Source organism: Phodopus roborovskii, unplaced genomic scaffold (assembly GCF_943737965.1).
Source record: "Phodopus roborovskii unplaced genomic scaffold, PHOROB, whole genome shotgun sequence".
Taxonomy (NCBI): domain Eukaryota; kingdom Metazoa; phylum Chordata; class Mammalia; order Rodentia; family Cricetidae; genus Phodopus; species Phodopus roborovskii.
The window spans coordinates 21423002-21450561 of record NW_026126434.1 but is presented as its reverse complement, the minus strand read 5'-3'; the positions used below and the strand labels follow the sequence as shown (position 1 = coordinate 21450561).

The following is a 27560-nucleotide window of genomic DNA, read 5'->3' as shown; positions in this document are numbered from 1 at the left end:
GCCCTAGACAGTCTGGGGAGAGTAGTGTACTATGGTGGGAAACCTGAAGCAGCCATGCCCCAGCATTGGGCCAGGCTGCTAAGCCACAGCTGCTTAATAAAGGCAAGACAGAGCTTTCTGATATCCTGGACTGAGGGAACTGGGCCCCACCTTTGAAGATGCTGATGCTACTGTAACTCCAGCCTAGCACAGGGCCCCATGGTACAGAGCATCTCCTTCCTTCGCCCCAGGCCTTTCTTACAGAATTCATGCTGCTGCAGGTTGATGTTCCCTCTTCTTAGTCCAAAGTGGGAATCAGATGCCCAGGGGGCTTCCTGGCATGGTCGTCCTTGTCTTCTCTCAGTGAGATTGGTCCAGCCAACCGAAAAGAAAAAGAGTTCTTTCCCTCAGGAAGGGGCAAACTCTGTAGACCACGAGGATGTCCCTACTCTGACTTCAGCCCGTTGATCCCCTAGGCCAGGGTGCTCTGGGTGTCCTTCCTGGTGCTCTGCATCCCCGGGAGACCCTTGGGAACTCCCTCCGCTCACAAGCCCCAGGGTGTAGCCATTGGGCCTCCGTCCAGAATGGGGGCCGCTGCCATTGGCCCATACCCCCAAGGAGTGGCCATTGAGGCGGAGGCTGACCTGCTCTCCCTCAGTGCTGTGAGATGCCAAGGCCCAGGCACTGGAACCCCCTGCCTTGAAGGGTTCCTGCCGCCTCAGGACATGGGTGCGGATGATCTTCCGGAAGGTCTGGCGGAACTCCCGGATCCTGTAGGCATAGATGAAGGGGTTGACAACAGAATTTCCGTGGGAGAGGATGATGGTCAGGTACATGAGCCACGGAGGGGCATGTTGGCATGAGGGGCAGAAGAAGGTGAAGCAGTTGATGATGTGTAGTGGTAACCAGCAGAGGGCAAAGAGCCCCACGATGATGGCCAAGGACTTGGCAGCATGGACCTCCTTCTGCAGTGTGGACCGAGTTCGCTCCCCTGGCAAGGGTTGGCTTTCCATCTGCTTCAGCTGTCTCCGGGCTGCCAGAAAAATCCGCAGGTAGATGCCCAGCATGAGCAGTAGGGGCAGTAACACGAAAGCAAAGAAATTGTAATATACCATGTAGTTCATGGGCACCACGTCCTCGAACAGACAGGTCACCTGGCCCTCGCCGCAGGTCTGCGTGTAGTTCCTGCTTTCCTTAAGGTAATTGCAGTTGTTCCAACCCAGCATGGGGGTCAGGCCAATGGCAAATGACAGCACCCAGCAAATTGCAATGATGCCCTTCGCCCTCATACCTGTCACCAAGCCATTGTACCTGGGGAGAGAGGACTGGCATTAGAGGCCTGATGAACAAAGGTCTAGCAGGGACACAAGCCGAGAAGCCCATAGAAGCCCTGATGGTCCCTGTGTTTCACTTATGGGGTCCTCATTAAGCATGTCTTCCTCTTAGCCTGAGTACTACACTCTTCTAAGTAAGGGGCTGCACCTTGTCTTTCTCAGAGCTGAGGGAGGGCAATGGGGAGTGGGCATACAGGACATGGAAACTATCACACAAGTCCTGAGACTTAAAATCTGAGTTTGGTTTGAGAGAAACAGCTGATCTTAGGGGGCATAAGGGCCACCTCTATGTTGGTGAATCTTGCTTCATATTATAATTTAGAGTAGGATAGGTGCAGGATGGAGATGGAACCAGCAAGATCAGACCTGTAGATGGTCTAAGCCCTTGTTCTCCATGCTTGCTCCTCCCTATTTGACTTGAATCTCCACAGACCTCAAGAAAAGGCTCAGAGGACATGGAGGAGTCCCAGGCCAAATGAGATAGTGTTCCCACTTCAAACCCACCCACAGTCCTCTGGCTGGAAATGAGACAATTATGTCTCGACATTTTCCTGGCAATCTGAATAATCAAGAGACACTGAATGGGGTGTGAAATAAGACAGTAATCTGCCTGAGGGCCAAATGAAAGTATTCTTATGCTGAATGCCAGTCCCAGGATGGGGATTGGGGGGGGGCAGGACTTGATTGGTTAACCAGAAAGTAAACTCAGCTTCACTGGAAATAAATCATTACTTTAGAAAAAGAATGAAATTTTTTTTGGGGGGGTTGGGTTTTTTTTTTTAGGTCTCCTTGATGGGGGTGGGGAGGAGAACTTTGGTAGTATCGTAATATCTGAGGGATGAACTTAAGTTTAATGGTTTCAATTCTGGCAAAGCAAGACTACCCTCCCCACTGCTCAGTGGAACTTCCACTCTTCAAGTTCAAGCTGGACATCTTGGAGAAGTTTCTTATCTCATCTGAGGCTGGGAGCACACTTGGAGTTGGACTCTCCAGCATTTATCTCTACATTTGCCAGCCGTGGGACAGGGGCCGACAGTAGGTAACAAGGAAAACATACACACTTATTGATTCTAGACTTAAAGCAGCTGCAGAAAGGCTGTTGCCTATGGGTGGCAGACACACGTACCTACTGATAACAGGCATGGGAGGAAGGTTGGTATATGTTTACCCTGTCTTTATCACCATGCAATATGTATGCCCAGAGTTGAACTTACCTCACATGTGTTCAAGCATCATAAAAAAAAAAAAAAAAAAAAAGAAAGAAAGGCAGGAAGGAAAGAAAATGTGTAGCCAGTGTTGCTACATCTCAAGAAGGACTTGATGGTTGATTTATTATTTTTTTTTTTTTTTTTGAGGCAAAAAAAAAAATCTCCCATTTTAAATGTTGCCACGCAAATGAACAAACAAACAAACAAACAAACCCTAGTAGTTTCTGACTACTTATCTAATCTGTTCCTCTGTTTCAGGGCTGGGGAAACTAAAACTGAGATCCAAAGAGAGGCAGGGACTTGCTGTGAGCATCCCAAGGCCCAGGGGCAACTCAAACCCAAGTGAATTTCTCACCATCTTTTAGTTTCTTCCCCCATGGAGCTGGGGATCAAATCCTGGCAAGCATTCCACCACTGAGCTACCACTACAGCCCTGTTAATTCAGAATCCAAACAGTAACTGGTTGGTATATTCTTGGGAGCTTCCCAGGCCCACTGAGCTGGGCCTTGGTCTCTTGTAATAGGGCCTGTGCAGGAGGGTCACAGACTTATTATAGTCACTAAGCACCTCAGAACAAGCATTGCATGTGTGGTTGTCTGGAGGTTCAAGCATGAAGACCTAGGGTCCCCGCCCCATCTAATACTTACATACTTACTCTGTGCCAGGCACCCTCAACCAAGCTTTACATGATCCTCATGGGAGGGAAAGCTATGTTACTGTTCACATCTTTCCTGGGACAAGCACACCCTTCCTGGGTCCTAGTCCTGGTACATTCCTGTAAACAAGGAATGCTGTGTCACTTTTCCTCTCTGGGTCTTGATTTCCTCATTTATAAAACGAAACTAAGAATTCTAGACCTATCACCACCGCCCTATAAGGGCAAGATGCTGAATTTAGTGAATGGAAATCCCAGGGAGCCACTCTGTAGCTCAGGGTGGATCAGAGTATTCAGCTGTTGTTCAGAGAAATGGGCTGTCTAGGGTACTGATGAGCTTTCAGGGGCAGTGTAGGGTCTCCCACCTTGGTGGTTTTCCAACTGTTCTCAGAACAGGCCTTCTTGCCCTGGTCGAGGGAGTCAGAAAGGCAGTAGTCTTGAAAAAGAGATCCAACTAAATAAGTAATTTCTGAGTTAAGAAGTTGTTGGAGACAACAGATAGCTTCTGGGAACACACCATGGAAATCCCTGGTTTATCCAGTTTACTTTTACTGACAGAGAACCCACAAGGGGAACTCTTGCAGTGCATTCTAGAAAGAAAGTCCCTTTGGGGACAGAACCCAATATGTAAGATGTACTTTCCTATGTTGTTGTACTTTCCTATGAGGGGCTTGGGGACATTAGGTTATATGGTCTTTGTTCTTCTTAATGTTTAAGCACATGCAGGTATTATTTCAACACACACACACACACACACACACACACACACACACACACACACACACACACCCCATATAGGAGTACATGCTCATATTTCCAGAGCTTGGAAATAGAGGCTGAAGCCTGAGGTCTAGGATAACATCAGGGCCCAAATGGAATCACCAACAAACCATAGCTATTCCGAGGGCACACTCTGGCTTGTATCTGTGACCAACATGGTCTCATTCAGGCCTTCTAGGTAAATACATTCTGTGCAGCTAGAAGGATGCCCAGGCTGCATGACATTGAGTCATTCCAGGGAGCCTCAGAGATACAGGGTGTGGGTGCCGGAGTCTCCGTCAGCCCTTCTATTTAAGTTGCCTCTGTATCCCTATGTCCTCAGCCTTTAGAAGTTGTCCTTCCCTGAGAATCTTTGTTACTCATACTGGGGACTCACACCACAGCTCCAGAACATGCCCACAATTCCAGGTGGAGTTTTCATGTGTATTTGCAACACTGAAGAGAAGGTGGGACTTTCTAAGGCATCTTAAGGGGCCAATGGCCTAAGAATTGAAGAGTATCTCACCCAGGGAAGAAACTCAAAATCCCTCCATACACAGAGACCAGCCTAAATTGGCCTCACACCACATTCAGCAGCCAGGCTGCCACTCTAGCACAGAGGGGGGCCACACCCACATGCTCACTCACTCCTTCCCTGGGACCTTTGCCAGGGTTTACCTTCCTGACACCTCCCTCCCACTTCACCCTGTCAAGACCACACACATCCTGTAACATCAATATGGCAAGACTTCCTCCAGGGCATTGTCTCCCAATTCTGTGCCCTTACCAGCATCCTTGTGGAGGGGAGAATGGAATCCAGGGCTTCACATATGTTAAGCAACTAGTATTCTACCACTGAGCCATGCCTCTAGTCCAGCAAGGGCTTACAGCTACATGGAAAGCCTTTTTCTTTCCTTCCTTTCCCTTTTGTGGTGTGAGGGATACAGCTTAAGACTTCAGGCATGCTACATGAACACTCTACCACTGTGTATATGCCTGGCCCTCATGCCATTTTGGAAATAGAGAAGTGTATTTTATAGGACTTTAGGTCTTGCACAAACTGAACTTCTGTGTGTACTTTGGCCTATTCTTTGGGTATGAGAGCAACAGGAGCCATTGTGAGGCTTGAGACAGTAGAGCAAAGGGTCCCTAGGAAAGGGAGCCTGGTCTCTTACACAAGGCTTTTCATTCCTTGCAGACACAGAGCTTCATCTCTGCCTTTGACCCATTTTCTTTATCAACCAGCAGGCCCTGCCTTAATTTAACAGGGTCCCTACACTCAGGAAGGAGGGGACTGATTACTCTGAAGCTGAATTCTTTTAAGACAACAAAAGAATTCCTGGTGCAAGCCTGGGACTATGCCTCCATCAAAGACTAGAGCCTGTGGACCTTGCCAGTAGCACAGGAAGTACCTTAGCAGAGGCTGAATTCCTAGCTATGAAGGGAAGAAAGTGAGTCAAAGCTAGAGAGCAGCTCCAGAGCTAGCCAAGGGTGCCTCGCCTCCTCCAGATCCCCCTCATGTCTGGTCCTCTGGTCTCCTCTAGACCCTGTTCATGCCTGGTTCCCTGACCCCTATCTAGAAACCCTCATGCCTGGTGTTTCCACATCATGCCTGGCTTGCTCTCAGGAGCCCCGATACAGATACTTCCACATTCTCGTGACCATAAACTTTAGGAGATAGGAAAGAGAAGGGGCTCAACTGCCAGGGGCACAGTGGCAGGCTCTAGAGCCCATCCAGATTGGGAGGCACAGAGATGTCCTTTCTTGGCTCTGGTCTCTGGTCATGACATCTGCTCTGGCTGAAATACTGGACCAGGATGATCAAAGGATAAACTGTACTAGCACTCCATGGCAGCTGTAAAACTGCCCATAGGCAAGATGAATAACTATCCTTAGTGGGCATCTTCAGACCTATCAGCTCCTTGCAGAGACTAGACTGTGTTTTCCAAAGCCCCACCCAGAACTCAGATAGCCCAAGGTCCAAGTGGATCTGAGGTCAGGAGGCCCTGGGGGTCAGGAATGCAACTAGACTAGGGATAGGCTGCTGTCTCCAAGCCTCCATCTCAAAAGAACTGCATCTTTCCCTCATTCCCTTGCCCAGCCTCATCATTCCTACCCACTTACTGAAGCCACAGACCTCTGTGAACTCAACCTGACAATACAGAAACTTGTCTCCTTGTCACACCAGAGGAAACAGGCTCAGCATAGGGCAGCTAGCTTTTTATAAGCACACAATTCATCCCATCCTATTTCAGGGATTGAGTCTCTTGATACTGAGAAGACAGAGACAGCGAGAGGCCAAGGAGAGGAAAGCAAGATGAAGCCTTTAAACTGAGACTAGCCATTGTGATCTTTCCTAATATGTTGCTGCTTGGAGTTGGGAGAAAAAGAATGTTAAACTACTGCTCTCTCTTGGTGATCCACTACTTCATGGCTGAGCTTGACTCAAAGGGTAGATGCCATTGACCCCCTGGGGACCCATACACATACTCCCCCAGGCCTCTGTGTTCTAATCTGTCACTGCAGGAAACTAGACCTTGATCTACTTCAGAAGCATGGGTGGAGGCAATGGGGCAGGCTGTCCCCACAGGCAACCTTTAACCCCATCCCTTCTTAGAGCTGGCCAGAAGTCCCTCCCTCTTTGTTTTTGATTACTGTTCTTTTCTTTGAACAGGGGTCTTTGTGCAGACTCCTGGCTGGCCTGCAACTCATCATCCTCAGGCTCTAGCTTTTGCCAAGTTCCAGGACACAAGCATGTGCTTGCTACCACGCCTGCCTGAGTCCCTTAAAGACTTTTGACCAAGCCTTTAAGGCGACACAAGGCACAGGCTCCATGGTTCTGAGTAGCCTAGTATGGGTGTTCACCTCTCCCTCAGGGCACAGATTATAGCAAGGGCTGTGTGATGTACCATCTAGGACATAGAGCCACTAGGGACAGTCCTCTAAGGCTGTCATCACAATGATGGCGTGCCACACTTCTTCCCAGGCTCTGCTATCAAGTCCTTGGTTGGCTGCGACAGAGCTAGCTTGTAGTGGCATTCTGGAGATGCAGCATCTGCCTGCAGGATGCTCTGACCACAACCCAAGAGAGCTCAAATCAGCCCCTCCTCTTCCTTATAAGGGTCACATCTGTCCGCACACTGAAGCCACACCCTAAGGCCATTACCTCAGGTCTATTAGCAGAACAAGATGCCACTCCACTAGCCCCTTCTCAGAAGCTCCTTTTTCTATCCAGAAGATGAGAGGAAGGAAATGACCTCTAAAGGCTGTCTTGCATTTGACTCTGACTTTCCACTGCTCACGGAGCCTGATCCTGCTTATTGCCTCAGCCCACAGTAGAGTTACTGATGCTTCATTGGTGGGTGGGGAACTCCACTTGAATAGAAAAACTCACTATATGTTCTAATCATTGCCTCATTATGGAGTTCTTCCTCAAGGCCTGCAGCCACCCCAGCCACAGGACCTAGCTTTGGTAGGAAGCACAGGAGGGCAGTCCTTGGGAGAGTAGTATTGCACTGCCTAGGTTATCTATGGGGTACCTGGGGCCTCAGGAAAGATCTTCATTCCACAACACTTGGCTGAAGTCACTTCATAAAAGAATCACCATAAAAATCCCTTTGCATAGCCAGCCCCTAAAGCAGGCAGAGTCCCCTCAGACTTAGGAGCAATATAATTTGCATAGAAGTCCAAATGACTCACTGTGGCATTTGGCCAAGTCACTTCCCCTCTCTGGGTCACTCTCCTAATGTACACACTGGGGAAAGGCTGGTGGTGGCACAGGCGGGTTCCTAGCTGAGGTTCTGTGGCTTCCCATGGGTCCCCGCCCACCTCAGATCATGCTTAGATGTATGAAGAATAGCTCACACACAGCAGGCAGCATGTGGTATCTCTGCCAGATCACCCTCATCTGCCAGTAGCCATACATGGCTGCCTGTAGAGAGCTTCAGCATGTGACCTGGGGAGGACCAAGGTGCCCTGTACCTATAGGGATAAGCCAGACAGGCATGGTCACCTCCAGTTCTGTAAAGAATCAAACCCAGTCCCAGAGCCCTGTCATTCGTGGCCACAGATCAAGCTTTACACACAGATACAAGCCCCGGCTCACCGGAGTGGGATGCGGATGGCGATGTAGCGGTCAATGGCGATGGCCAAGAGGCTGAAGATGGAACTCTGAGTGAGGACCAGGACAAAGCAGGCGAAGAAGAGACAGCCATGGCAGGCGGCACAGAAGCCGGTACTGATGGTGATGGCGAAGGGGATGGCAAGCACACCCACTGCAATGTCAGCCGCCGCCAGTGAAACCACAAAGTAGTTGGTGACATTCTGCAGGTTGCTGTTGATCCACACAGCCCAGCACACGAGCACGTTGCCGAGGATCGCCAGCACAGCAATGGCCAGCTCCACTGTGATGTACACCGAGGAGACCATGGTGGGAGCAGCCACACTTGGGCAGGTTCTGCAAGGATGCGGGTCTGGGCCAGCTCTCCGTCCATAGCTGCAGCCCAGCCGTCCACCCGCTCAAGCCTCGCAGCCCTTTCCTCACAAGAGCCACGAGTCTTCCCAGAGACGGTGTTCAGAAGGCTTTCTCATAGACGACTCCGTGTCTCCTGGAATCATGGCTACTCCAGGGGATGTGGCCTGGCTCCACTCTACTTCAGGGTTCCGAGGTCCCTGCAAAGAGAGAATGCTGTGAGCATCTGAGCCACCCTGACCACTTCAGATTCCACTTACTTACGGGCCAGGTGTCTGCCTGAGAATGACTCCTGTCTTGTCCCATCGGTGGCAGTCAGTCAGGACACAGGTCTGAAAAGCTCACTGGTTCCAAAAAATTCTTGTCAAGATCTTCACCCAACCCTTCCCAGGGAAGCAGTTCCACCTCCAGTCTCTTTAGGACAGACATGGGAGGGAGGACTCCCGATAACCAGTCCTCACTACCCAACATGCATTTTCCTTGCTCCAGGTACTGCGTTTACTACCCTCCCAGCTCAGACTGGCGGCTCAAGATGTTTAATCTATGGGAACAAGTTATAGTCGAGGCAAAAGGTGTTTATATTGGATCCTCTTATATGGCTTTCAAGTTTTCTGTGGCAGCCTGGCCAGTTCTCTGGGTCCCTCAATCCCATGAGACCCTCCCTCTAGAAAGGTTCTCTCCCTATTGGGCTTTCCAAATCCCATGTACCTTCTCACATTGAGCCAGCCTCCCAGCCCAGCTCACTTTGCTCAGTGACTACCACTGTAGTCACCTCAGACACTCCTGGAGTTCCTTTCTGGAGGGACCCAGCAGCCCTACGGCCCTATCCTTCAATTCTAGCAAGTAAGCACTCTTACCCTCAGAGGTGACAAAGCTGGGTCCAAGCCAGACCCACTGCTCTGAGAGCTCCTGCCAGCCGGCCGCACAGTCAGGCAGGGCAGGCGCAGTGACTGCTTCCCTTCTCTGAGGGATCCGCCCCCCGCTCTCTTCCCACGCCTCTCCCCACCTGTCCCTCTGCCTAGCTGATGCAGGGAATGAGGCTTTAGAAGAACAGGTGCTCAGGGGGACTCACTGGAGGACTGTGCGCAAGAATGCCCCCCCCCCGGGCCTCAGTTTCTCCACTCAGACTGTCCCAGATGGCAACCAACGGCTCATTTCAGTACTTATCCCCAATCCCTTGAGAAAGGAGTACAGATTTGGAAAGGCTACCCCAGAAGCACAATGTCAGACCTCTGGAAACTGGAAGTCTTGCTCTCTCTGTAGCGGGTCCCAGCCGAGCCCAAACTCCTGCTCTACTCCCTGTAAACAGACATTTCCCAATAGCCTAGTATTCTCCAAGCAAGATCCAAGAGACCCTCCCGCCCCCAATCCATCCTCCTCTTCAGTTTTGAACCTTCATGGAACCCCAGGTTGTGCCTGCATGCAGACACATCTTTCCTCCTTCCCCCTTCCAGGATCGGAGGGAGGGGTAGAATTCAGGCCTTGGGAGAGGGGCCTTCTCCACTTGAAATTGGCCAAGAGGGTTGAAATAAATAAACTTCAAGTTTCCTTATGTGATGTTTGTTGCCAGCGCTTCGGTGTGGGACCAGAGTAAACATGGCTGCAGCTGTGCAGCTGTGTATAGAAGTCCTTCTGCCCAACTAGGAGGCTGATACAGAAGGTTAGGAAAGGAAAGCCAAAGTCTGCAGAAACTGACACAATTAGCATTCCTTCCTCAGTGGCACCATTGCCCCTAAGGTGAGGCAGAGACACCTGTAGCTAAGTCCTGGGGAGTCCTGGCTTTGCACAAGCCATGTGTTCATAATGCATATCCCCAGCAGAATGGCCAGAGCCAGAATGTGTGTCACCTCCAGGCCTTTCTATACCCATGTCTTATAGTTTACAGAAACATTCAACAGGGGTCCACAGCAAGCCCAGAACCAACAGCTTCTGCACTGAGCTATAGCTTTCAAGGTTTGGAGCCACAGCAGGCTCACTGTCCAACCAGGCCCAACCACACTCAACCAGAATGAACCAGGCCCAACCAGATCCAACCAGGCCCAACCAGGCTCAACTAGGCCCAACCAGGCCCAGTGAGACCCTAAAGCTACTGCCTTCTAAGAATCCTGACTCTCTCAACTGGTATCTTCTGGGGGAGAAGGGTAATCATGTGTCCCTTAGGCCCTACTAGGCTCTCTAGTGGAAACTGCACTGCTGGGCACTGAAGCAGTCTGTGATTAGACCAGATCACGTTAGAAGGCTGGCCAAGGCTCTAACCGTCCTCTACCCTCAAGGTCCCCAATGGGACACAGTGGAACATATTTCTGTCAAGGTGAGACGACACCACCCCTGAGCCTAGAGCCCCACTGATGGTCACACCGCCAGCGCTGACCCCCAGTAACTAACTGTACTAACTCCATAACCACCAGGACACTGGCTTGCAAGGGGCCTAACCCAGGCCTACATTTGCTGAAGTTCTCCCAGAAGCCTTGGTACCTGCTTGAGTACTTCCAGTTCTCAAGGTTCTTCATGTCCCGTGCTGGGTTCATGTTGGATATTTTGGGATACCCATGCCCTTCCTGACTGTCCTGAGGCCACCCAGTCTCCTGCTGCTCCCCAGTCTCAACACAGCTGGCCCTCCTGCCAAGCCTGCCTTGTATCAGCTGAGGACACATGAAGGGTTCCTGTCCCAGGGCCCTTTCCTCTGCCCTTCCTTCAACATTCTTGCAGGCTGTCTCAGTTATTGTAGCGCATCCCAGGGGAAGCTCCTCTGATCCCAGGGCCACCTGGGCAGCTGCCAAACCAGAATCTTTCTTTTCATTTGTGCCTTCCCCAGCCCCAAGTCCAGCAGATCAGTGGAGCCAGAAGCATTCTCAGGACAGACCAGAGGGAGGAGTTCTGCAGGGGAAGGCTGAGACTGTCTAGCTATAGGCAGGCAAAATAGCCCAGGGCCAGGGCACCCTGACTTGTAGCCCTTCTTTGTAGTATGAATGTTCCCACTGGGCCAATTCAAACCTACTAATGTATCACTGACCAGACTGAGCCATACACACACAGGGCCAAGAGATGTCAGCCTCTGCTGAACTGCTAAGCCCTCTGCTCTCCAGGTGGCCATGGATCTGAATACCAAGGCTACCCTGGGCCCCCTTGAGGAGCTTGTGTGTGCTGTCTGGGAATTTGGAAAATAACTGAAAGCTGTGTTCTGGACGGCCTGGTGAATTCCATTTTTGCAGATGAGAAGCTGCAGCTCAAATGGGTGAAAAGGCTTTCAGCTTTATCAGGGATGATAGAGGGTGGCATAGTCCTTGGAGAATGCCAAGGGTTGCAGTGAAGACCTCCCTCTCTGTGAAGCCCAGCAGTGGTTCTCAACCTGTAGGTCAGGACCCCTTTGACAAACCTCTACCTCTAAAACAAAATTTTACATTACGATTTCTAACAGGAGCAAAATTACAGTTATGAAGTAGCAATGAAAATAATTTTACGGTTGGGGTCACTACACTATGAGGAACTGTATTAAAGAGTCACACCATTAAGAAGGTTGAGAACCACTGCTCTGGAGTCATGGGACGGCTAGGGGCCCAGGGGAAGGGACCCGGGTAGAGGCTGAATCTAGCAATTTCCTATCCCTTTCTGTTGGCTCTATCGAATTAATCCTTAAGTCATCTGTTGCTAGCCAAGAGGGGAAATTAAATATTAATAATGCTGCATTTCCTTATGATTGTCCTTTATGGGGGACAGGGCAGAGTGCAGAAACTGTCCCATGTAAACTACAGGCACATGCTACAGGACACTTATCAACACACTTGAAGGGACAACCCCTTAGGGTCCCAGCAGTCAGACTCAACACTGCCTCTTCCTTCCCATTCACTCCCAGCCACTTTAATTAAAACCATTTAATATCTCCTGACCTACCCCCGGCTCTGTGTACACATGCCCAGGTGGCAGCTCCAGACCCTGCTGGACATGTCTACGAGCTCCCAGGCAATGCTCCACATACTGTTCCGGGGTGCAGCCAAGCACATGGAACAGAGCAGCACAGAGACTGCCCAGTGCAGCGGCACTAGGTTTCTTTCTGGGAATCTAAACCCCGGCCTTATGATTTTGCTTTTTTGTTTTTGTTTTTGTTTTTGTTTTTGTTTTGAGGCAGGTCACTTGTAGCCCAGGCTGGCCTTAAGCTTGCTATGTAGCCAATTATAATCTTGAAGTCTGATCCTCCTGCTTCTAGTCTCTAAGTGCTGGAGACTAGCATGTGCATATGCCAGGTACCCTGGTTGCCTGTTTCTCATAGGCAATGCTCACCAATTGTCTCCCTGCCACTACCTTTTCTCCTTGCAGTCCCGGAATCTACTTCAAGGGTCTCAAAAGACAAGGACCTGGCAATTTTTCAGTGACAGCTGTCACCTTAAAGATTCAGGCACCCAAGAAGCCATGCCCCAGGCCCCCAGGACCTCATCCCCCACTTCCGATGAGCTGCAAACCAGATTTCAAAATGCAAGAAGAAACCAAGACTAGGAAAGAGGTGGGTCTCACCTTTAACCCTAGCACTCTGTAGGCAAAGAGAGGTAGGTCTCTGTGAGCTGGAGGCCAGGACGGTCTACATAATTACACCTCATCTCAAAACAACAACAAAAAAACAACCCTTGAAAGAAAAATAAAAGTATCAAATCCACAGGAGAGGATATGGCCTACGTAGCAATAATTTAGATATTTTACAAAGGAAGAGCCATAGACAAGAATGAGAGCTAGCAAACTCTCTGGCACACAAGAACAAATACAGCGAGAAGCAAAAAATCCTGGACAGGAAAAACGGGTCAAAATAAAGAGCATGCCGTATGTGACAGGCTTTGGTCCCATAGGCAGTTGGGGACCAAGGCAGTAGGGGATGGAACAGAACACTGAGGAATTCTTACAGGAACCAGAGACAAAGTCTAGAATGAGGAGATCCAACTTCTGCCCTTGGGAAGCAGTTGATATGTGGAATGACAACCAAGCAAGAGTCACAGTGGGATGGGCTGGTACCTCTTACACCCAAAGCACAGACCTATAGTGGCTCAGCAGTAGCCGTCCTTGCAGGAACACCCCAAACCTACTGAGTCCCTCCCTAACATGTCAATCAGCAAGCTAGGTACCTTCCGAGACTGACTAACGCTTCATGGTCTGGGTCTCCCTTCCCTTCCTGGGTCCCTCCAAATTGCACAGCACCCAAATTCCAATACCTGGTCAAGGCTGGGTCTCAAGTACACAAGCAGGTGACCAGTACATCCTTCCCCTACCAACCATGGGTGTGTGGTTGCTGTTATGTTCCTGGGGACAGGATGTGGGCAAGAAGGGAGAACCGACTTTCTGTGGCTGGAGGCCGGGGTAGTAGCTTGCCTTTCTAACTTCTCTGTCACCAGCCAGGACCCTGGCTTTCCTAGTCTAGACTCAAAGGCTACTGCTGGTCAGCTGTATCTCCTGTCTCTGCCACTGAGAGTCCTAGAATAAACCCCGACATGCCCACTCATCCAAATCTGGTACCAGTAAGACCACAGGACTCTAGTCCTCACCTCAGATGCCACTCACCCATTGCAGGCTGTTTCTCTAGATATAGCCCCTTCCAGATTCCAGATCTCACAGAGGTGCTTGGAGTACAGCCTGTGGTCCATGCCATGCCCATCGGAACCTCCTACCCTCCGTGCCCCCACTATGCCTTGGCTTTTCCCATATGCATAGGCCATAGTGAGAGCATTACATGAAAGGCTCAGCCCATGAGCCTGCCATAAATAGTGGGTGACAGGTACTGTGTCTCCTGAAAAGAGAACAAGGGATCTCTGGGTGGAACCCTGGTCAGGAGGCTGGCCTGTACACTTGAAATGAGGGATGCACGCCCACCCACCGCTGAGCTCCTTAGGATATGGGTGTGATGATGCAGCCGAAAAGGATGAAGGGAAAGAGTGGGGTGCACTGGACCAACCTGATTGTGCTGCACCCGAACCCTGCCACTGCCCATCAGTGCTTCCACCAGCCTGGCTCATGGCTCCCAGAGGTCATTGCGAGGCCAAGTGAAAAGACTCCTCCAGCTAGAGCCTCTGGGCAGAGACCTGTCACGTAAAGTTAGAGGCAGTTCTGGAAAAGGCACGAGGTCTGTTGTCCTAGCCTCTAACCCGTTCCAGGCCCTGAGTGATAGCGGCTGCTCTTTTCCCCATTCCATCCCTGCTTAGCACCTGGCAGGATCTCATGGCTTCCAGATTCAGGGCTAGGACCTTCTTCTCTACACCACATAGCTCCTTCTTACCCAGTGCCAGGGTCTGAACCTCGCTCTGGACATCCACAGTTTCTGGGGGCTCCTTTCTGTACCCCTAACCTTTCCCTACTATTGGGGGCCCAGTATGGACCTAGGGACTGTCCTCAAGCAGCACAATGCCTCTGCTCCCAGCAACCTTCCCACTACTGTCCTCCTCTGCGTTCCCCAGGCCATGATCTACCCTTCTATGGTCCCCAGTGTATCCTAGGGACAAGATTCTTCCATGGCAGTTGGGGAGATTCTCTTCTGCCCCTAAGTACCTGTCTGTAGCAACACATCCTCAGCTATGAATCCCCATTTCTTCAGCTCCCCATCACGTTCATCAAAAACCCCTCCTGCTTGTGTCTGTCTGCCTATCTATCTATCTATCTATGTATCTATCTATCTATGTATCTATCTCCCTATTCAGCTCCTCCATCACACTCATCAAAACCCTTTCTGTCCATGCCCACTGATTATCTATCTATCTATCTACAGCCCAGCTGTCTCTCTCTGTACTCTCATATGCACACATTACGCAGGGCCTGGGTTGGGTCATATAAAGAGACACTGAGATGGTGACTGTAGCTTCTATGAGGCGAGGTAGCTCAGGAACAGGCAGGTTAGAGGCCAGCGCTGCTGATTTCAGGCAACACTCTAGTTACCAAGGGCTGTGGTCCCACTTTCAGGTCCTGGGCTTTGCAGAACCTGACACCTTGAGGCCACATACTTGCTTCCAAGCTGACTCTTGTCCATATTTCTCTCCATTCACGGCAGTCTTTGCCTCTTCCTCCAGGTTACCCAGCCTAAGCACAGAGCCCCCTGACCTGTCCTCTGGCATATCCTGACCAAACCCCCACTGCTATCACAGCCACCCCCCTCCCTCGAACCTATCCCCATACTGAGCCAAAGAGTATCTCCCTGCCGTTCTTTATACCCCCTGTGTGTTAGATAACTAAGAATAACATTACTCTACAGGTGGGAAAATCTTAGTATGCATCTAGGGGACAAGATCAAAACCCAGGTTGAGACACCAATATCTTTGATTCCTCTGCAGGGCCCTGGGGATCAGCCACTACTTCTTCTGCCTGGTCCAATGTTTGTCCCTTACGACACCTGAGGGCTGCCCTTAGCCTAACTTCAAGCCATGAATGGGGAGGCCAGCCCTGCCCAGAACAGTCATGGTCAGCTCTGAGAGAATGCACACTGGCTGGTGTTTGCCCAAGAGACACCAGAACCGGAGAGAAGCTGTAAAGTCCAAGAATGCAAGGACTGGATTTTGAGATCTTGAGACCATAGTCACAGACCCAAGTCTTTGGGGGAGCCCTCGAAGATCCAAACAAAGCAGGGCCTTCCCAATCCCATGTTTCCTAAAAGCTCTCCAGCAACATCCTAAAGGTCCTGACACCAACGGCAGCATTGGTTGGGTGTGACAGTCTTCTGAAAAGCACACAGAGTCTAGGAGTCCAGAGAAATCTGGGCAGCAGAGATAGAGTGTAGGGCAACCAAGTACTCTTGCATTCCAGGTAGAAGGACAGAAAGCAGGCTTCCTTCTCGGGGAGACAAGGTGCGGCCTCTGGGTGATTAAGGAGAGTGGTCCAAAGCCCTCCCCAGCCATCAGGAGAATACATGCTCTGCCTACCCCAGTTGTGGAGAGTAGTCCTGCTGACCACCTGCCAGCTGCTTCTGTTGCTCTGGACCACTGAATCTCTGCTCCTCCCTTCGTATTGACCAGCACAATTAGTCTAAATGTTCCAAAGGCAGAGCCCTTGCCCATCTTCTGCCAACCTCCTGAGAGTTGCCACTGTTCCCGCCATTTCTGACCCCTGCTTCGGGCAGCCCCCGATGCTCACCAATCCTGTTGTCCTCTGGCCCCTCCACAGTGTTCTAAGTCGGGTTCCTGCCACCAGTCAACAGGATGTTCTTCTGCTTCAGGTTCCAAACTCCCCTGATCTCACCATGCCTTCCTGGCTGCAAGCTGGTGCCCGCCTGAACCCCTAACCCGCGAGTCTGACCCGCCTACCTCCGGCCGCGCCTCGCTTTAGCAGGGACGCGCCCTAAAGGGACTTGTGAACTTGCAGGTCCAGTCCTCTGAGCGGACAAATCGACGGCCGTGGCCGCAGGTCGGTTGCGGTCTAGAAGACTGTAAGGCATCCCGCCACCCTACCTTACTCGAGCCCCTTCCGTGCTACCTGCCCCGTGCTCACCTTCCGGTCGCTGAGGACCGCCCCGAGGGCACCGCACTTGGGATGTGACCCGCGCCCGGGAACCCGGGCGAGACCACTCCCTAGGCAGTCAGGGCAGGCTCAGACCCTGGTACCCGCTGAGTCGCCTCCCCATAGCAGGAAGGAAGGGTCCGAGGGAGAGGCGGGCGCTCCGAGGGGCGGGGGTCCTGATCCGCTCAGAACTCCCGGCCCCGCACAATCCGACGGTCACAGTCGCAAGATGCCGGCCCGCGCGACCCCACAGGACTCCTCAGACCCAGGCCCCCGGCTGACCTGCCTCTTGCGCTGGCTCCCACCGTCTCAGCGGCCGCTCGGGCTCCAGCTCCGGCCGCGCCGCTCATGGGCGCACCCTGCAGGCGACTTCGAAACCAGCGCTGCTCCCGCCCCGCCCCACCACTGGGGGAAACCGAGGCCCCGAGGCGGGAACCAGAGGAAGGGGCCCTGGGAGGGCTAGGTCATGGTGGGTCTGGCAGCAAAGAACTCCTTGCCCCAACGTGGGCACTTCTGGTCCAAGCGTCCTGACCTCCTTCTCCAGCGCCACTCCCACCCCTACCCGAGTGCCCCCACCCATGAAGCTTTGGCGCCCCACCCCTCTCAGGTGACTCCTCCAGGAGACATCAGGCTGCCTGGGCCACTCTGATGCTCCCAGGTCTGCCCTTTATCGGAGCTGGTGTTATGTTACTGCCTCGACGCTCTATATCCGACTTTAGACCGGGGTCCTTTTCTCTTCTTACACCCCTGGTGCCTGTGGGACCGTGACTCCTCCCTGCAACCCCAACTTGCAAAGGGGGAGTTGCAGCTTCACCACAGACTAACTAGGACTCTCAGAAGACTGAGCCGGGAATCCCCTACTCTAACTACCCTAGTTCTTTCTGGAGGTGGGTGGAGGGCGAATTCAGCCTTGAACTCATGATTCTGGATGGATTTGCAAATCTCAATCTGTTCACAGAAAAAGCCCTTCATACGCCCAAGCATTGAGGGCCAAGGCTTTTCTGGAATCCTTGTCTTCTAAAACCCTCTGGAACCTACAGGATGTCATCTAGAGACAGGTGTGGAGAGGCTTGCTGAGGACCAGGTTAGACTCCAGGGCTGAGGTCTGGACGGGAAGGAATCCAACTCTCTAGAGGCAGCCCTTTGCACATCACAGAAGCAGGTGGGCAGTGAGCATGTAGGTGCCTAGCCCTTGGAGAAGTCAAATGCCTGCCTTTGCAGTGGTGACTATCACTTTCCAGGGCTTGACTTTGATAGCCTGTCAGCTTCCCTGGCTCATCCCTCCAAAGTCTGGCCTCCTGTTTTCATTTACTGAGCCCAGGCCTTATCAGTGTGACAGCATCTATAGGGTGGAGGGTAGGCATGCATGTGTGTGCTTGTGTGTAGATCAGGTTAGAGTAGGAACTGGGCTGCAATCTGAATTAAAGCTGAGGCCCCCTGGAGGAGAACATGAGACTGAGGTCCTGCCATCCCTGCTTTAACACCCCCCCCCCCCCCAGTGAAGAAGCCTATAATCAAGCAGGACCTGGAGCTGCCCTGGGGCTGGCATGCATTGCCATGTGCCTTCCAGGGGTGTTTAGCCACCTCCTGGGATGTGCCAGCTAGTACCACAGGTAGGGTTAGGATGGGGACACAACCAAGCTGTTGCCTCTGCACCCTTTCTTCTGGGTCTCCCCATGCAGGAGCTGTAACATCCTTCCTATTCATGTCTGACTCGTGTCCTGGGAATACCATCTTGAAAATCCCCCCTGAAGGCACTTGTGAAGTAGAAGTCAACATTTGCTCACTTCTGAGGGGCCCTCTTTTTTTCCTAATGCTTGTCTCAGCCATCTCAATTCCAAGGCCCAGAACCTTCCACCAGGAGCCCCCTAGAGATGTGGTTCTCAACCTGTGGGTCATGAGTCTTCGTGGGCCTAATGATCCTTTCACAGGAGTCACCTAAGACCATCCGACATAGCAGATATTAACACTGATTCGTAACTAGCAAAAATTAGTTGTTAAGCAGTAATGAAAGTAATTTCATGGATGGAGGTCACAACATGAAGAACTGTATTAAAGGGTCTCAGCATTAAGGTGGCTGGGAACCACTGCCCTGGATGGTCTTGCCTGGTGTACTGTAGCACCCAGGGAGTAAGGCCTCCTTTCCAATACTGGCCCTCAGGAAGCCAGTGGTCCTAGCAGTTCACCCTAGCAGTTCTAATGGGTAGCATCCCACCACAAAAACTGTGTCCCAAGGTCACCATGGTCAGGCAGAGCCTGGCTTGGCTTCAGTTCCATAGACCCACATGAAGAGCTGTGTCAATCAAGGAAAGGCTGGCTCAGGCCTTCCTAGACAATAAAGGTTCACTTTGGTTTTGGCCTCACTCCCTTCCCACTATGTGGGCTTTTCATGGGTGCTGGGAGCCTGGGCCTTCCTGAAATGGCTTCAAAAGCAGATGGTATAGGCCTGTTCCTACAGGATCCTGTCCCACAGTATGCTTGGCCCCTGGTTGCCTGGTTTCTAGCTCTGGGCTTAGGTTTCTCTGCTTGGCCTCAGGCAGTCTTTGAAGGTTACAGCTGCCCACCCTTCCTCATGTCCAGGTCTCAACTCCTCAGTCCCAACCATGGGGCCAGCTGGGCTCTCTCATGTTCCAGAATTCCACTCTCAAGACTACTCCCCCACCTCCCACCCCCCCCACCCTCCCACCCGGGCCCTTTGTTCCTGTCCAGGATGCACCTGCATGGCCTCTGGCCCTCATTGTTTGCTCTAGGGCCAGCTGGGCCACATCAGGGAACAAGACACACCAAGACTGGGGACTATGGACCTAGTGGGCTCTGAGCCAAGTCCCTTGAGAACCCCAGGCCACCCCAAGTGCTCAATTTTCTTCCTCAGAGGGACACCCCAAAAAGACAAAATGATGTGAGGCAGCAGCCCAAGTTGCCCAAAGCATGGGAAAAGCTCCATCCTACATCTACCTCTTACCACTGGGAGTGAGAGCAGCTGACCAGGAGTCCAACCCAGGAGCTAATCTGGTGCAGTGCTGTGGACAGGCAAACAGGCAAAGGTGTGTGCAGCCTCATCTTGGCCCCATGGTGGGAAGTGACTGCTCTGAGCTCCTTAGGCTAGGGTTATCACTTGTCACCCCCAAGGATGGCCCTAAGTCACCTCCCTGTGATCTGTGCCTCCAGCCCTGGCATGCACCAGTCCTCTCTCACATTAAAGGATGCCTGGCAGTAGGAGCCCACAGAGGTCAGAATAGCCTGAGCATGTCCACCTCGGGAAAGACCCTGGTGTTCAGCCCGCACAAGAACAGCATGCATAGCACACCTGCCCATAGCCATTCTAAGATCTCGTTCTCTCTTCCTAGGACTTAGCTCCCAAACTGCAGAGACCCTGCCTGCCCCTCCTCATACACAGGACAATGGAGACACCTCTGTGATGGGAGATGTCATTCTGTATATGTTTCTCATACTGGTTAATAATAAAGCACTGTTGGCCAATAGGAAAGAAAGAAAGGAAGGACTAGGAGACAAGGAGGAAAGAGGAAGTAGTAAGGAGGGTCAAGATGGAGAGTCAGGAGAGAGCTGGACGCCAGCCGCCTCCCCGGTAAGAGAAGGCCATGTAAAAAAGACCAGTCCTCCCAGGCTGCTTTGGGCCTGGTGGTGGTCACTGGTAAACCGCATACCTGTGAACCATCCTCATGCCAGTTCACCCCAGGTAAGTGTGACTTCCTCTCCTATCCCTGGGGAATCTAACCTGCTGCTGCCTGAGTTCCCCAGAATGAAGTCACAGCAGCTTGGGGCACCACCTTCTCCACTCATAGGAGCATAGTGTCTACACACTGAGACCATTCACATCTGACCACTCCCCGCTGGAGGAACCACCACAAACAATGTAGGCTCCTCTGAGACTTTGGGAAGTGATAACCCTGTCAGGCCGGGGCAAGAGCTGGCCACTGGGTACCCTGGCTCCCAGAGGCGGTAGACACAGGAGCCTGGGAAATGTTCTAATTACCTCTTTCTTCCCAGGAACCTACTTTCCATTTCCAATATAGCTGCCTCTCACAGCTCTGACCCTCTCCTGTCAATGTGCTGGCTGGGACAGGCGATACCAAGTCTATGATAAAGAAGGATGTTATCACTGAGGGACTTTTGGCAAATAAACTAGGTTACATAGGAGACCCTCGGAGCCAGTTCAAAGTGCCATAGGCAGGGTCAGCACTTCTCTTGGCATGCCCCAGGTTCCTGCTATCTACTTAGAGGACACAAATACAGTGTTCAGACAGTGAGGAAGAGCTGGTGAAGTCCTGGTCCAGCCCCTGCCATGACAGCTCCAATAATTCAGCAGAGGGCCTTTTACTCTAGGCTTGAGTTAGTGTTGTGTGGGTTGTCCTGGGCCCCAAATCCTGGAGTATCATGCCTAGGCAGGATGCTCATCATGGGTGTCCTGTGTATAGATGGTAATCCCACAGACCTCTTCTGCATGTGACATGTACAAAGTGGAAAGAAAGCGTTGGCCAACTTGATCACACTGGATTCGAAAATACTGCACACTAGATGCACATGGAGCTGGGGTTCAGCCCAGAGGCAGTGAGCTTGCATAGCACATGCACAAGGGAAACTGCCTAACTAGCTGCCTCTAGGTAGAATGCCCCAGCCCTGTAATGTTATACATCCTGAAATCCATCTCTAAGAAGTTAACATTTATAAAAGGAAAGAAAACCAAACAAAAACTTTTGGGACATCCTGATCCAATGTATGGGCTATGCTGGAGGATTCACACATGCAAGGACTCCCCTGTGGGACATGCTTGCCATAAGATGGGATCTTGAGACTGGCCACAGACACCACGTGCCTTCAGGGCAGGCCAGAACCTCTGGGTTCATCCCAGGCAGACCCGCCTGATCCCACATGGCAGGGTGTTATAGCAGGTGAACATGAGGCAGGTATACCCATGCCTTCTACTCCAATTCTATAGGAGGACTGAGTGCTGGTTTGCTTAAGGTCAGAGGGGCATCAGAGAGGGAGAACAAACTAGAAAATCAAAGCATGACAATTTAATACGTTCAAGAGTATTTACTACAACAAAATGACAAAGTATCATTCATCAGCAGAAGCCCGTGACTGAGGAAGTAGAAAGGTAACTGGCCCTTTGTAGTGAAGCTTGTGCTTTAGGGAAGAGAGGCGGGCAAGCCTACATCTTGGGGCTTCCCAGGAAGCAGCCCTAAAATGAGAGCCCCTCCAAATATCACTTTTTGGGGGACAGGGTCTTAACATGCCAAGGTTGGCATCAGACTCATCATGTAATTGACAGTAACACTGGACTTCTGATCCTCCTGCCTCCACTCCCCAAGTATTGGAATTACAGGTATACACCACCACACCCATTTTATGTGGTATTGGGGATCAACACAGGGCCTCATGCATTGTAGACAGACGCTCTACCAACTCCCAAATACTACTGTTAAAAACACATGGCCATCTACAAACTTTCCCACAGGGCCAGCAGTGCTCTTTTAGGGGCCTATTAGAGAAGGCAAAAAGCAATGGTCTGGTGTTACCTGTAGACTGGTGAACCCTCACACAAACGTGGGCAGCCTGGCCCTGCTGGGTGCCCATAGTCTTGAGGAGAGGGCTTCTAGCACACCATCTGTCCCTGCTACTGGCTCCAGGCTTACTCCAAGTCCACAGATTCCAGAATAGAAATGTTATCTCTATATGGACAAACCCCTTCAGCAGCAGCCAACTTACTGCAAATACTTTTAGAAAACTCTGGCAACTTCTACTCTGACATGAGACTAGGCTGGTACAGCCAGTGAGGGACAGAAGTTGTGAACTGCAAGCCCAGGAAAGTCTCTTTAACAAGACAACCCTTCTTCATGATGCCATAAATAAAGGCTGGCCTCGGATCAAATGCCCTGGTGCAGTGGACAGGCCTCAGTGAAGGCAAATGACAGTAGATGCCGGAAGCCCAGAGATTCAGTGGAGAGTAGTTTGGAAACGGTGACTCTCACACGGATGGTCACTCATCCTGACAGATCTTCATTAGCAGAACAAGAGCAAGAACAGAATTGGGCCAAGAAGGATCAGAGAGGCACCAGGACAGCCAGAATAATAGGGGTCTTCTGGTACATTCTGTAGCGTGAGGTGCCAGATTTGGACATTTAGGAAGGATGGATGGGAGGGACTGGCTGTCCGATGGCAACGCATACATATAGACACAGGATACTTCCTAATAACTACTTTCTTCTCTAGGTTCCACAGACACACCCAGGTCCCAGTATAAAGCATTATGCTTGAACACAGAACCTCACTGTTTGAACTGGGCATGCCTCCTGGGAGTCATTCCCAGCATCCACCTAGTTATTGAGGCTGTGGTCCCATTTCTACTGATGGCTGGTCTTCTTTGTGGTGTCTTGCAGGTGGCAGACGAGTGTATCCCGGAAATAACAGGTCTTAACATTGTTCAAACAACAGCTTCTGTGTCAGGCACATGAGATAAGGGCTTCCTATTCCCGCAATGGGGCTGCTAAATTCCAGCCAGAAATCAACAGAATTGAGTAAGGCCTTGGCTCATGATGTAGGCCCCATACCCCAGGCACAGCGTGGAGCCACCTCTACCACAGAGTCCCCACCAACATGCAGGATGCTCATGTAGGTGTGGGCTTGGCTGTCCTGGTGCAGGGCTAAGGCACTGTCTTAACTCCTGCCCTGGAGGGGCAGCCATCAATGTCTTGAATCTCCGGCTCCCTAAAGCACCTCCTCCTTTCCCTACTGCATGAATCCTCACCCTCGCCATGCTAATACCCACATTTTGTGTTTTATTTCTATGCTTACCGAAAACAATTAACTTTGGTACTAACAGAATAGGAGCTATTTTCCCAATATTGCTTATTATAAAACAACATCTTGAACTAGGAGAACTCCTTGTTGTGAGCGGTCTTTCCCCTGGGGCCACAGGCAAGTGACTAAGCACCCACTGAGTGTGCCACCTGCTTCTTGCTGACAAAAGTCTGCTTGGTGGCAGTGTAGACTCAGCTAGTTGTGGGGCCGGGAAGCTGGGTTTTTTGACACTCCTAAGTTAAACTGCAGTGGTTAGGATTGTCCTGTCACATGGAAAGGATAATGACCCTCTTCTCTGACATACTCCTAGAACCCAGGCCTACACAAAGGGATCAAGGCCAGCTCTGTCTCAGCACTGGGAATCAAATCACATGGATGACAGTCAAGAAGTGCAATGGCTAAAGCTTTCACTAACCCCTGGCTCCCACAATTTATCCCATTTCCCAAGAAGAGCCGGGCACAAGCCTTCCTGCTTTTTACACTTCAGGGCACTGATGGAGCTTGATGGTCTCTGGAGGTGAGCTGGCGTGCGCTTGCGCTTCCTGCTCCTGAGGATGGCCATATGGGAGAACTCCGGTCTGCAGTCCCAGTTCCGAGGCAGAGGCCTAGAGCTGGGCATACTCCCTGCAGGGAGGCTCAGAGTCGCTGAAAGCTTTAGGGGTTCTAGCTAATGGTGTTGGTGTCACTTGGTGACTGCAGAGGTCCCTAGCTGGTAGCAGCAGCTCCTCCTGTGTACTCAGGTTTCAAAGTACTTGTAGATGGCTGTGACATACAGCATTACGTTCTGCCAGTCGGGTCGTTCGGTACGTGCCATCTCATTGATGTCCTGGTAGAGAAGAGGCTCGGTTAGGACTCATCTACCTTCCCAGGCTATCCCACAAGCTTCTAATACCAGCAAGCAAAAGATAGCTTTTAGAATAAGGCTTACTGACTCTGAGAGGACAGGCTTGGAGCAGCTGCTCTACCTCCACCTACTGCCCCAGTGCACACCCTTTCCTATCAGGATCATCCCAAGTCACAGCCCTGCACCACCAGGGTCTCCTCTCTGCCCCACCCTTAGCTTGGCAAGGTTGGAAGGCCTTCCCTTTGGGGCCACAGCATCATGGTATGTCAGAAGTTATCAAGGACTTGCTTTTTTAGTTGTAGAGTCCTAGTGACCTGTAGTGTAGAAGCTGACTGCTCCTGGCCCCAGGGTCTCAGCACCTGTCACAAATGCTGCTGCAAATGGAAAGGCATGGCCAGGTAGTCTGAGGGCTATTTCACAGCTGAGGAACCAGGAAGTGTCCCTGAGCATGTGGGGTGAGATGGGCTACCCTGAGTACTTCAGAAAATAGAGATTCGTGAATGAATCTTGACTACAAGTTTCCTTTTTAGGCTAAAACACCTAGCTAGCCAATTTCATGTTTGAGAACACTTCAAACATGATACGAAATGTCCTACTGCAGTATGTATCTGGTCTCTTCCTATACAGCGGAATAAAATCTAACCTAAGTAAGCGTGCTTCTCTGAATTCAGAAGACACATTACAGATGAATACCTGCAATGTGTAGCTATGAATGTAAATACTTCTTCAAGGCCCATGAAGGTACTGCAAGTCAAGGTAATGGGCACCCACGGCTGAGGAGGCAGACCTGGAGACCTGCAGGTATCCTAGGGTCAATAATGTTCTGGTCCCACAGGGTCCTTCCATTTGTGCACAGCCCTGAGCAGGATCAGGGCTAGGCACTCACTCTCTAGCTGCTGAAGCATCCCTTTGCATCTGGAAGTGGTAGGCTTGTGAAGGACAGCAGGAGCCCCTGATAGGTGCTGCCTGTGTGAACCTGGCCAGGGCAAAGGCGGAAGCCTAAGAAAGGACCCTTATTTCACAACCTGTGTTCTGTCACCACGTGCAGCATTTTCATGGCTCTTGTGAGAAAGTGTGGGCAGGGCTGTGTAACTTCCAGAACATCTTCTGGACTTAGGATGCTCCTGGCCCTCACCCTCTAGACCAACAAAAAGCACAGAGCCCTGTGCAAAATGCATTTAACAGGGACACCGCGCCCCTGAACCGGAGACTCTGCTAATGAACAGATAATCTCAAGGGACAGTCCCCCACAAGGACTGCTGGAACTAGCATCCCAAGCTGCCCACCCCCTGGATGCCTCCTCAGAGAAGCATTTGGTGCAACAGCTGAGATCGCACAAGCATTCCACACCCTTAGCCTAGCCCACCTGTGACCACTTTTCCTAGGCAGAAGGCACTGTCAGCAACTCCTCAGTGAGTTGTGGGCTTGCTTACCAGGGTGGATTTGATTCCAACACTTTCAGCTGCCTGGAAAGCCAGGGTGAAGTTCCTTTTCTGTATATTAAAAAAAAAAAAAAAAAAAAAAAAAAAGTCAGTGCAGTGTGTAGACAGCCGAAGATCATGAAGGACAGACGGTAACCCTTCCTGGGCCTTGACGCCCTCCTCTCCAGCTAGCTACAGCTCTATCTGCTTATCCTTTCCTTACTCAGAGAGCTGGGCCTCAGCTAACCAGATACAGATCCCCAAAAGCTAAAGCACATGCCTGACAAAAGGCTATTCTCCTCTGTGGGATCTCTAAGGGTTTTCTACAAGGGGCTTGGGCTGCCATAAGGGAAAGCTGGAGATACCTCAACCACAGCCTGGCCTAGAAGAATGGTAGCCTTGTCATTTCTGAGACTTATGGTGTAGAACAGGCTGTGAGCACAAGTGCTGGTTACAGGTTAGCCCACGCTAGCTGGTACTGCCCTGACTGCTCATGCCACTATCAGCTTTCTATGGCACTTCTTAAAGCCCTTGATCCTAAAAGTTGTCACCTAAGAAGAACCAATTACTCCCACTGGAAATGATGTTATATGGGCAATTCTGGGTAGATCAGGAACTGGCTGGCTGAGTGTAAACAACCAATCACAAGGGATGAGCCGGGGCAGGCTGCTGTGTGGCAAGGCTGGAGTGAGTAAGGCACCATCCCTAGTTTTGCCTCACCTTATCTTGGCTGTTCAGTTCTTGATAGGGTATGTGGGCTGGGAGATAGGTGTGAAGCAGTGCACAGAAAGCCAGCCCATCATTCCAGCTGCTGCTGAAGTTCGTGATGTCAATATTCTGAGGGAAAAGAAAAAGGGATACAGTGTGCTTTCTGATCTCTTCAGGAGGAAAACAGATCTTCTCTGGAGAATGCCGTGTAAGGAAGACAGGGAGGCCTCCCCACCATGTGACCTTGCTTTGGAGGAACCAGACAGAGTGTGCTGTAGGCCATGTCCCAGTACTTATCCTGTGACCATCACTAGGCCTTTTATGGATTTCCTATCCCTCCTACCTACCCAGCTGCAGATTGGTGTTCCTGCCTGGTAGGCCTGGTACTGAGACATGATCTATAAGCTGTTCCACACATGGGAAGGCCTCTCCAAGGCCTGTTGTAACAATACAGACTGCCATATGTGGGTGATAACCAATGAGGGTTCTCATTACTTATTAAAGCATTTCAAAGATTTTCAAGCTGGGCTTTGTGATACACGCTTGTAATCCTCGTATGCAGATAGATTGTGAGTTCAAAGCCAGCTTGGGATACGTAGCCACAGTGAGACTGAAACAAATGCTGGTAACATGAAGAGACTCTCCTTCCTACGTGCAAGTTGTGTAGGGAGCTGCAGAGCATTAGCTTTCGTGAATTATCTACGATGGGGTGGGGTTTTTGATGATTCTGCACAAGCCAGGCTTCTGAAAGGAGGCCTCTCTCACACTCCCCTAAGGAACCCAATAAACTAGTTTGTTTAAGGGAAGGGGATAGTAATAACAACCAAATTCCCATCCTTTCAGCCACTGTGCATCTCAGAAGTGTGGGTGCACATGAGAAGACATGCTCTGTGCAGGGACTG

General features: G+C 51.1%; 2 protein-coding genes across 2 annotated transcripts in view; both read right to left on the bottom strand.

The window, feature by feature from the left end:
• Positions 1-236: 236 nt before the first annotated feature.
• Positions 237-8508, bottom strand: Adora2a (adenosine A2a receptor). The gene is made up of 2 exons (XM_051186898.1): positions 8041-8508; positions 237-1290 (listed from the first exon to the last, which is right to left on the bottom strand). The coding sequence occupies exons 1-2, from the start codon at positions 8361-8363 to the stop codon at positions 387-389; spliced, it is 1227 nt and encodes a 408-aa protein (XP_051042855.1). The 5' UTR covers positions 8364-8508; the 3' UTR covers positions 237-386.
• A 13376-nt stretch (positions 8509-21884) lies between these two features.
• The window catches only part of Specc1l (sperm antigen with calponin homology and coiled-coil domains 1 like), a 92233-nt gene continuing 86557 nt past the window's right edge, over positions 21885-27560 (bottom strand). The window contains exons 14-16 of the mRNA XM_051186896.1: positions 26671-26787; positions 25963-26022; positions 21885-24511 (exon numbers count right to left, since the gene is read on the bottom strand). Of these exons, the coding sequence (XP_051042853.1) occupies positions 24422-24511; positions 25963-26022; positions 26671-26787 (267 nt within the window). The 3' untranslated portion in view covers positions 21885-24421. The remainder of the gene's footprint in view (positions 24512-25962; positions 26023-26670; positions 26788-27560) is intronic.